The sequence below is a fragment of the Diceros bicornis genome, chromosome 35 (genome assembly GCF_020826845.1).
Source record: "Diceros bicornis minor isolate mBicDic1 chromosome 35, mDicBic1.mat.cur, whole genome shotgun sequence".
Classification (NCBI taxonomy): domain Eukaryota; kingdom Metazoa; phylum Chordata; class Mammalia; order Perissodactyla; family Rhinocerotidae; genus Diceros; species Diceros bicornis.
The window spans coordinates 19,709,257-19,720,430 of NC_080774.1; the positions used below are offsets into that span (position 1 = coordinate 19,709,257).

At 51.8% G+C, this 11,174-nt stretch overlaps 1 protein-coding gene across 4 annotated transcripts in view; it reads left to right on the plus strand.

The window, feature by feature from the left end:
- KIAA1671 (KIAA1671 ortholog) overlaps nt 1-11,174 on the plus strand; it is a 138,263-nt gene that overhangs the window by 121,823 nt on the left and 5,266 nt on the right. For all 4 annotated transcript variants that reach the window (XM_058531661.1, XM_058531662.1, XM_058531664.1 and 1 more), the window contains 4 exons: nt 2,530-2,704; nt 4,677-4,801; nt 6,967-7,109; nt 10,101-10,183. In XM_058531661.1, the coding sequence (XP_058387644.1) occupies nt 2,530-2,704; nt 4,677-4,801; nt 6,967-7,109; nt 10,101-10,179 (522 nt within the window). In that variant the 3' untranslated portion in view covers nt 10,180-10,183. The remainder of the gene's footprint in view (nt 1-2,529; nt 2,705-4,676; nt 4,802-6,966; nt 7,110-10,100; nt 10,184-11,174) is intronic.

The following is an 11,174-nucleotide window of genomic DNA, read 5'->3' on the forward strand; positions in this document are numbered from 1 at the left end:
ATTACTGTCTGCCTGTGGCTTGGACCTGCCGTACACCCAGCTGTGTGTCTTGGGGCAAATGTCTTCACCTCTCTGAGCCTCAGCTCCCTCATCTGCTCGTAACCAGCCCAGTGGACTCGACAGCCTTACATACAATCACGTGTTCAAATTAAAACTGGTCTGAGCCCACACCTGTTGGGAACGCGGGAGGTCTGGCCTCTCGTCCTGGGGGGTGGGGATCTGCCTGAGGTTTGCATTCCAGGTGTGCAGAGTCTGGAGTTGGCTCGGACTGATTCTGCTGGGTGTTCTCACCAAGGTCTGGCTTAGTGGGACCCTGTCCCTGGTGCCAGGGAACCCAAGTCTCTCTGTAAACGGGTAGTGGCGGTTCCAGGAAGGGGATCCCCCTCAGGCGTGGGCAGACCTCGTGTGGGTCCCCGAGGGCAGCCCCTACAACTCAACTCCCAGGTCCCAAGCAGAGCCACCCTCCAGGATGCCAACCGCTCGGGTCCAGCTGCCTCCTGCTCCAGCCCCTTCCAGCCCAGCACCTGTCCTCTGTCCCCCACCAAGGAACCCTGCCTGCAGGGGTCAGATTTTCCTTTTCAGTCCTTGAAACGTGGGGGTCTCAGTATTCTCCTTCCCTGACAACAGGGCTACCCGCCCACCCTCCTGAGGATGCAACATCTAAATGACACAAAATCTAAAGGGACCTGCTTTCCTGGCGGTGAAGCCTCATGCCCACACTCGTAGGGATGGCCACTCGGATTCTCCCAGAGAAGGAACACCACCGCTTTGGGAGGGGTGCTTCCTCTGGGGCCTCAAAAGGGATTTCCCTCCTGAGTATGATCAGGGTCCCTCGCTGGCACCTCTGGATAAGGGCAGAGCAGGGAAAGACACAAGTTCAGTATCCACTGGGGGACCGCGTTATATAAACACGGACGTGGCGTGAACTGGAAGGATTTAGTTAGGTAATGTATTCAGTTATTCATTCAACAAACATTCATTGAGCTCCCGCCAAGTGCCAAGCTTAGCCCTGGCTTACGTGCTCGTATGATGTGACCGTGCCATAGCATCACTCTCTGTCCCTGCCTTCTAGAACACTAAGCAGCTCCTTCTCAGTGTCCATTATCAAGAACAGCAGCAGCGTCAACAGCCACCGGTCACTGAATGTCGGCCCCTGGCGCACGCACATGCTAATAACCAAGAGGCAAAAAGTCTTGCTCTGTTTTGCAGATTAGGGAACTGAAGTGGCCATCGAGTGATTCATATGTTGGTGTCCCTAAGCACAGGCCTAGCTGCCTATTGAACATGTCCTGAGGTCTACATGCGATGCCCACCATGGTTTGAGTCTCCCGTGGGCGCTGTTTGGAGGCTGGAAGGGGAGGCGAGGCACTGAGGGATCTGGTTCCTGCACCAGCCTGAGGCTGCGAGGGGGCGCTGGGGGAGCAGAACCGACTCCCCCTCGAGCCAGCTCCTCCACTGGTGTGGTTCCCTCCTTCCTTCTCTGAGTCTGAGAAACTGGCCCTGTTTAGTGACCACCCAGAGAAGTGTGCCTTCTCTTGGGGGCGGAGACCCATGATTTCCATCTCTCCCAGCCCCAGACAAGTCGTCGTCCGTCCCCCACCTCCCGACACCATTGTGGCCGGTTTGGGAAACAGCTGTGCAAATATCAGCTGCCTCCCACGCCCCCAGTGGGGTGTCTGTCACTTACCAACTCTGGGAATTGACTCATTGAACTTAGCCGTCATTGCTAATTTAAAAGGCCTCGGGTGACAGGATTTCTCCAAAGTGGACCAGAGAGGAAGAAACCAACCTCTCATGCAAGAGTGCGAGCTGGCTGGGAAGAGAAGCCCCCGTAGTCACAGCTCTGGGCTGTGAGCCCTGGTCAGGTGCTATCTGAAGTGAAGGGGTTCCCTGCCTGAGCTCACCGAATCTCTCAGCCACCCCAGGAGGGGGATCCTGGTATTATCCCCTTTTCACAAATAGGGATGCCCAAGCTCAGGGAGGTGAAGTCCACTGCTTGAGGTCACACAGCTAGGATTTGAACCGAGCAGGATCTGAACCTGAGTTCCTAACTGGTTGCTGCCCCACTCCCACCTGCACCCTGAGTTACTGTGGGTAGAGGAAGGACCACAGTGAGAACCTCTCAGTGTGAATAAGGTGGTTGTAAGGATTTAATTAGATGATGTATTCAGTTATTCATTCAACAAACAAGCATTTATTGAGCTCCTGCTGCATACCGAGCATTGCTGTAGCTTACATGCTCATATGGCGTCACCAGGAGGGGAAAGGCATTTGCACTGTGTGCCCCCTATGTGCCAGGCACTGTGCTAGGGCACCCCAGGTTCATATGGTTCTTGTAAGCAGCCTACGTGGTATATTTCATGGAGAAATTTAGGGTGTTGCTTACTATTTAAATGCAGAAACGCTGGCCCACGTACCACCTAAACAGCATCTTGTCTGTCATTGAAGCTACACACACCTCCCTTAGGTGCTGCCCTCAATTAATGGCTTCTCTGCTCTTTTTCCTCATCCCCCCTGCCGCTCCCAAAGCAAACCTCAGTCCTCGACTCAAGTGCCCTCAAGACCCGGGTGCAGCTCAGCAAGAAAAGCCGCCGCCGGGCTCCCATCTCCCACTCCCTCCGGCGCAGCCGAGTCAGCGAGTCGGAGAGCAGGTCTCCTTTGGAGGAGGAGGCTGACAGCACGTGGATGTTCAAGGACTCAACAGGTACGCCCTGCCCTCTCTCCTCCACAGATACCACACAGAACAGCAGGAAGGATTTAGGTTAGACACTGGGAAGGACTTCCTGACTTTGCAGGCTGTAGGATGTTAGAACACAATTACATAGGAAGCTGTGATTTTTCATTCTACACAGTTTATTAGAAACTAGGTAGAAAGGTTTTTGAGGGATGATATATTAATTGGGGCTCTGCAGGTTGAAAGGGACAGCGACACAACTTAATAGGGTTCAGGATTTCTTTTATCATCAAATTCACCCTCATAGTCTCTTTGGGTTTGTTTGCTGGTCTTTTTCTAGATTCTCGAGTTGAAAGATCAGCTGATTTATTACGAGTCTTTTGTTTTCTAATAATTATTTAAGGCTACACATTGTCCCCTAAGGACTTCTTTGGCTGCATTCTGTATCAAAACCTGAGCTGAATTTTAAAGAGCAGATGGAATTAGCCAGGGAAGGGTATTCCAGACAGAAACATCTACAGGATGAAAGGGGCAGAAGTGTGGAAAGACCATCTGTGTGTGTGGCAGGGTCCGCTCTACGCAGTTCAGTGTTGCTCAAGCTGGGAATAGCAGCCAAGAACGGCAGGAATCGTGCTGGAAAGGTAGGCAAGGGCCTACCCTGCTCAGAGAGTTGCGATTCCTTGCTAAGGAGTTAGACCTTATCTGTAGGAGGAGAGCTGCGGAAGAGTTTTAAGAAGAGACAAGATCTCTTCTTGTAATGGAAACCATAGCAGGTGACCCCACCACTCTACACGTGCACAGCTCTTAGTCCCCCAAAAGCTACTGTAGGGGGTTTTATTCATTTGGGATTTGCTCCTGGCAAACAGGAGGATGTCAGACCAGGCTCTGGGCTGGGTGAGGGGCATAGGTTCTGACCAGATACCTTAAATGCTCAGAGGGTTCTCTCTCCCTCTCCCATCTCATGTCTGTTATTAAAGGAAAAGTTTAAATGCCTGAGTAAGACTTCTCTCTGCACACTTCCTTGGCTTTCTGAGCCAAGTTCCACAGAGCTGCCTGGACCAAATAAAGACCAAAGGGGGGCTGAAAGCCCACACATACCCCCAGCTGGAGCATGGCGGCTGCCTTCTGGTTCCCAGCAGCCTTGAGGAACCAACCAGGGTGGGGAAGCCTGAGGGGGGTGCTTTCTGAACACGCCCCAGTTGACTGCTTGGCCTGAGGCTCCAGAAGACCCAGCCTTGCCTCCGTCATCCCCATCTCCCCGCTCCTCACCGTGCCCAAGCCCATGTCTAGGTCTCCTGAGGGGTGGGGACAGGCAGCCCATTGCCCAGAAGTCTCACCTACGAGGCTGCAGCATGGCGATGGGGTTAAGTCCCGGAAAGTGGGGCTTGGGGTGAAGGAAAGGGGCTTCTGGTCCACTCTGGGCAGCCCTCCCACAAGACACACGAAGCCCTGCCCGCTCTCTTCTAAGAGCATGACCCCAGTGCTTTGTGGGCTGAAAGGGCTTCTGTCTCTTTTCCTGCCTCTGCCAAAGAGTTCCTTCTATTTCCCCGACTTGGAACGAGCCAGGAGCCCAGGAGGGGGTCTGCCCGTGTCAGTCCCAGGAGAAAACCCGTCCTGCCTCACTGTCAACAGTAAGGCACCCGAGTTTGTGCTCCTCTGTAAGATGGGCCCCTGATGCCTTCTGTGCAGGGCTGTTGTGAGGACTGCACTAGGGCCTGTGTATATATATGTATAATAATGTATAATAATTATATATTATAATATATAATTTATATATTTTATATATAAATATATATATTTTATATATATTTTATATATTTTATATATAAATATATAATTTATATATTATAATATATAAAATAATAATTATATATTATAATATATAAAATAATAATTATATATTATTATTATATTTATTATATATATTATATATATATTAATTATATATATATATAATAAATGGCAGCTGCCAGTGACTTCTGTGCCCTTTCCTTTGCAACAGAAGAGAAGTCCCCCAGGAGGGAAGAGTCAGATGAGGAGGAGAAGCCGTCCAGGGCTGAGAGGACCCCGGTCAGCCATCCCCAGAGGATTCCCGTGTTTCCAGGCATGGACCCAGCAGTGCTAAAGGTACCAGACCTCACGCCAGAGCCACCCTTGGCTGCGGGAACAAAAGAAGGGTTCCTAACCCTCCTGCCCACCCCCCTCCTTCCTTCTTTCCTTCCCCTCTCTCATTTTTGAAATAGTTTAAGACTCATGAGAAGTTGCACAATTAGTACAGAGAGTTCCCATGTGCCCCTCACCCAACTTCTCCCAGTGATAACACCTCCCGTGACCATAGTACGTTATCAAAACCAGGACGTCAGCACAGTGCTGTGTACACTGCTGCCAACTTATCTGGGTTTCACCAGTGACCCTGTGTTTCCTAGTCTCCACTCTCTGTCTTTCTTCAGCCCCCAAACCCACTGCTCAGTTTGGTGTCGTAGCTGAGCCTCGATGTCCTCATCTGTAAAGTGGGCTGACAGTCCACTGTGGGCCTCAGGCCCAGTGCTGGCTGTCAGGGACACAGGAGTGAACAAACCCAGCCTGTGTTCTCGAGGAATCCGGCCTGCTGGGCATGGTAGGCACATAAAATGATAATTCCGATACCAAAGGCCGCGGGAGCCAGCCCTGGAGCCATGTTATGTTCTCTTGAATGACAGCAGAATGCTGACTGGATTGTGGAATCCTGAGGGCAGGGCTGGGCCACCTCCCGCCTCCCCACCCCTAGCTCCACCGAGCATCTCTCAGTCCTGGGATGCACCCCGTACTTAATTTGGGCGAGGGAGGGGCCCTTTCTGCCCCCATACCCTGGGCCAGGCACCACGCCCTTTTGCCCCCGACCCCTGGCAACCCCATGAAAGGTCACTCTTCCCTCCCATTTTATTGGAGAAGAAAAGAAGGCGAAGAAGGCTGGTTGTTTGTGGCATTTCTCAACTGGATACTCCACGCGGGCCATGGAGACCACCTGCGGGAGGGCCCTGAGTTTGCCGCTCCTTTAGTAGACAGCCCTTCTGCTCTTTACGTCATTTCTTGCGCGAATAGAAAGTCGATAAACAGCGGATGCTCCTTGTGCCTGTACTTTATTTCACAGGTCCTCGAAACGTGACTGTCCTGCGCCGCTGTACGGGGCCGGGAGTTTTCTGACTTGTTTGTAAGCATCAGAACAAACAGTGTCTTACAAGGCAGCCTAACATAGGAGGCGGCGAAGGCCCTGCCTACAGGAGCGGGCGGAGGCCTGGCTCCCGCGTGGCGAGCCCCTGGGTCCCTGAGCGCAACCTGGGGCCGCTGTGCTCCGTGAAGACGGGGCTCTGGTCCGTTCGTGAGGCGGTATTAACGTGGGCTTCTTGAGCCTGGTGGTAGCCACATCCGCTCTGGTCTCTGGGCCACGGGCAACGCTCGGCAATCGTTAACAACCACAGGAGGCTACCAGGCTCATTCTGGAGGGAGCCCTGGACTTGGAGTCGGGCAGACCCAGGGCGAATCTCAGTTCTTAAAAAGTGTGACTTTGGGTAAACTGCTTGCCCTTTGACCTTTGGGCTGCTCCTCTGTAGAAGGGGGAAAGCCAGTCTCTACCTTGGAAACGTGTGTCATATAACTTATGCCTGGTGAGTCCAAACGACGGATCTCAGTGCACAGAGCTGTCAGGGGGATGATGGCGGTGACCACTATTGCTGGGGACCGTCCCGGCACTGTCTCGGAGACAGATGCCACCTGCCACCACCACACCCCCGATCCCCCAAGGGAATACTGAGCACACGGTTCTGAGTCGTTCCATTCCCAACGTGCCCCCCAAAATGGTGACAGTCCACCCTCCCTTTTTCCTGGGGCAATCTGAGAGCCAGAACTTCGTTTTATTTATGTGGATGCAGGAGCCAGGAGCTTAATGGAGCCGAACTCGTCTGTGAGATGGGACGTTATCTCCGTCTCGGGGTTCTCAGGGAGTTAAAGGAGACGGAGTGTCCTGTGCTGAGGACACTGCAATGGTGGCTTTTCAGCCAGAGAGAACGTGATCGTGTGGAGTTTTGCTGGTGGTTCTTCGCTCCCAGTGGTCAAGGATGGGCGGCTGGGCTACAAGCCTGACCTCCGATTCATCTGAGCCGCCCAGGTCAGGCAGCATCTCCCCTGCCCCTGTTTCCTGCCTGGTCCATTCAGATGCTGGGGCCCCGTGGTCACTGTGCAGTGACGGTGCCATTGGACGGGACCCTTCCCCAGACCACATGCAGGCTACAGACTCTGCTCTCTTCCCTCCCCAGGCTCAGCTGCACAAGAGGCCAGAGGCGGACGGTCCCGGCGAGACCCCCGGCTGGGCCCCCCAGCCCAAAACCCCCAAGTCCCCCTTCCAGCCTGGGGTGCTGGGCAGTCGCGTGCTGCCCACCAGCGTGGAGAAGGATGAGAGGTGAGGGGTCTGGGGGTGAGGGCCCCTCCCCTCCCAGGCTCAGGTGCATTTCTGGGGAGCTGCTTGCCTAGGGTTTAGGGCTGAATGGAAGGAGAGTTTCGACTTTTTCTTCCTAGCAGCAGAACTTTGTCCAGGTGAACTCTCGGTATTTCTAATATGATAATAAGATGATATGAACTCTGAGATCTAAAAAACACACGGGGTGGGGGACAGGGGCCAGGAACCAGGCCGACTGGCCCCACGCCTTCCCTCCTCCCTTCACGTCCTACACGGAAATCCGGGGCTTTCTTGTTAGAAAACTACCGATCTAGTCCAGCCATCTCCAGGCTGATGGGGAAACTGAGGCCCTCTCCCTCCTCTTACCCTCCGGGGAAGTGCCTTTGTCTCAGGAGAGTCAGGGAGACCTGGGAGGGCAGACCAAAGGGCACAGCCAGGTTGAACGAGATGAACTCAATTCAGCCGCCTTTCGTAGCGTAGCTGTCCCATTTCCAGGCTAGGTCTGCTCCGCTCAGAGACAATGGCCGCACAGTTCCTGCCCCTAGGGGCTCCCAGACCCGGGCACTGCAGCGGCTAGGGTGGAGGTTAAGAGCTCACTCTAAAATCACACAGCCAGGGCTTCATCCCAGCTGTGCTGCTTCAGAGCTGCGTGACCTGGGGAAAGTCACTCGACCTCTCTGATCCTCAGTTTCCTCATCTGTAAAACGGGTTGACTAATCGTCCTAACCTTCCCGGGTGGTCATGAGGATGAAACGAGGTATTGTGTGTGAAGCCCTCGGCCCTGGAGCTGGCCTGTAGACGTGCTCGATAAAGGGTAGTGGGATTCTTATTATGAGTACTGTTAACACAGAGGTTAGGAATTACTCATGATCCTAGCGTTGTAATAGAACAAGTGCTCTGATGGAGGAGTTGGCAAACTGTGGCCCACTGTCTGTTTTTATAAATAAAGCTTTATTGGCACACAGCCACACCCATTCATTTATGTGTTGTCCATGGCTGCTTTCCTGGTACAACTGCAGAGTTGACTAGTTGTGACAGACACCCAGTGACCGCAAAGTCAAAAATACTTAGTATCTGACCCCTGGGATAGAGGAAGGGCTCATAACCCAGACTTGAGGAGGAAAGGTGTGCAAAAGCTTTCACGAGAAGGATATGCCAAGCTGAGTCATGATGGACAAAGAGGTGGCAGCCTGAGGGGATCCCAGGCCAGAGTCACAGCATGTGCAAAGGCCCGGAGGCCTGATACTGCCAGGAGCTGCAGACAGTGTGTCTTATCAGAGCACAGAGTGGGCTGTGGGAAGCAGGACAAGAGGTTAGAGAGACAAGGTTATGGCTGAGATGGCGCCTCTCTTGCTGGGAATGCCAGAATTGCAGGGCTGGCTCTGGAGTCAGCTGAGGGCTCTGGCCTTTCTCTGGGGCCGGAGGAGCCCCCAGACCTGGGTCTCAGCGGCACCTCTGGAGGCATGGTTTTGTGCCTCCACCATCAGGCAAGGCTTACTTGGGTGCCGTAGACCCCTCTCTGCCCAGGGGGCCTCTCCTTCCTTACACACCCCACCCCACCCCACCCCAGCCAGGTCAGCAACTTCCCTGAGCCCTCCAGGGCCACGGGGAGAGGAGCTTTCCCTGAGATCAACATAAGTCACGTCTTGTGTGTGCATGTGTTTGATCATGAAAGTCGGACATGCTCACCATAGAAAGTTTGGAAAATATAAAAAGAATATAAAGCAGAAAAGAAAATCACCTGTGATCGAGTCCCCCCCGGAGACCACCATTGGGATGTTGAGCATCTCTCCTTCCATGTTTTTTTTCTTAGTGTAGTTGAGATTACAACGTGTATGTGGCTCCTTTTCCTGTTACATGTTTCATGTGACCGTTTTCCCATGGCCATTAAACAATCTTCATAAGCATGATTTTTTTCCTTGAAAAAAGTTTCAGAGAGTGATGACTTTATTGTTTTTGTTAAATGGTGTGTTCTCATTAAGAGCAATTCTGAGAACACAGAAAAGTACGTAAAGAAGAAAGGAAAAAACAAAACACTTGGAAATGTAACCATTTAGATGGTGGTTACTCAAATGTATTCACTCTGAGAAAATCGTTGAGCTGTGCCCGTGTGATTTGAGTAATTTTCTATATGTGTGGTCTTCAGTTTAAAAAAAGTTAAAATAAATCTTACCTCCCCCAAACAGTCATTGTGATTATTCCGGAAACATACCACATATATCTATGGGCTTTGCGTTAGTCAGGGTTCTCCAAAGCAACAGAACCAATAGGATGTATATACACATAGCATACAGAGACAGAGAGATTTATTTTAAGGAGTTGGCTCACATGATTGTGGAGGCTGGCAAGTCCAAAATCTGCAGATTAGGCTGCAGGCTGGAGACCCAGGGAAGAGCTGGTGTTACAGTTCCAGTCCCAAAGGCAGTCTGTTGGCAGAATTTCCTCTCCTCCTGGGGAGGTCAGTCTTTTTCTATTCGGTTTTGAATAGAAACTGATTGGATGAGGCCCACCCATATTATGGAGGATAATCTGCCTTACTCAAAGTCTGTTGATTTAAATGTTAATCTCATCTAAAAAAATACCTTCACAGAAACATCTGGAATAATATCTAACCAGATATCTGGGTACTGTGGCTTAGCCAAGTTGACACACAAAATTAACCATCACCGGCATTTATGTGGGTAGAGAAATGGAAGGATGGAGGAATGTCTGGGTGACAAATGGATGGATGGAAATAATTTTATATAAGCATGACTTTATAGTTGCAGAATGGTACTTTATAGTACCATGATTTATTTAGCATTCCCGGAGCTGGGCACTTTGGTTAAGTGCTACTTCTCATCAGTCATGTAAACAGGGGCATATTTGCCATCAGCGAGTGCCGGCTCAGCATCCGCCTTGGCACGGGGGACGGAGAGTTGGGTACCACACGGCCCTGCCCACAGGAGCCCTCGGTCGGCTCACACTTGGCTGCCACTCACTTTGTGGTTTCAGATCAGAAGAGCCCTCTCCCCAGTGGCTAAAGGAGCTGAAGTCGAAGAAGAGGCAAAGCCTGTATGAGAATCTGGCTTGAGCAGGTATGAGGGGCTCTGGTGGGGCCACCTGGAGAGGGCCTGCAGTCCGAGGAGTAAGGAACGTGGGTGGGAGGCGAAAGTTCAGAGACTTGGGGTGTTGTACCCCAGGAGAGAGAAGGGAAGAGAGGGTGAGTGTGCCTGGGTTCCTGTGACGAGGGTGGCGATGATCTGCTTCCTCTTGGGGAAAGAACCACAGCTGGCAGCCCGGGTGAGCGAAGAGTCAGGTGACCGGGGCTCTCGTCTCCTGCACTGGGCTGCCCTTCTCACTGCATCTCAGTCCCCTTTTGTCAAAGATCAGCTTGATCTGCAGTGTTCCCAGTTTCTACCTTCATATAAAACCTGTATATGAAAGAAACGATGAAAAAACGAAACGGTTAGATATGCCCTGGTGTCGGTCCCAGATGACTTATCATCTTGAGTTCCAGTTTCCCATCTGCCGAATGGGGTCATGGCAGTCGCCGAGTGGTTCCCCGGGCGCACTGAGAATGCACCAGAGTGCTGCCTGTAAGTCCTGGGGATGGGGGCACACGGTACCCGCTCCCTAAGAGTCAGCTCTGGTGGAGCAGCGTGGAGACCCACCACCCCCATCCACAAACCCGAAATCCAGGAAGCTCTGAAAACAAAGCATTTTCATCACTTAGCGGCAAAACCAGACCTGCATGGATGTCCATACATTACACGCAGGTCTATTGCATGCTCGTATGGGGGCGTTACATAATATATACGAATATATGTTACATAATATTTATATATGTGTGTGTGTGTACGTGTGTGTGTGTATATGTATATAATAAACTCCAAAAAATTCTGCCTTCCCCAGCGAGTCTGTGCTCACGGGTTTTGGATGAGGGATCGAGCCTGTGTTTATTTTGTGTTTATGTCTGTTAGGCCTCCAGCAATCCAGGTGAGGACCCTGAGGCTGGATCCCTACCTGACCCTAAATTTCACGTTCATTCCACTGTATCCAGCTGCCCACCCCCTTCCTCACTCCATC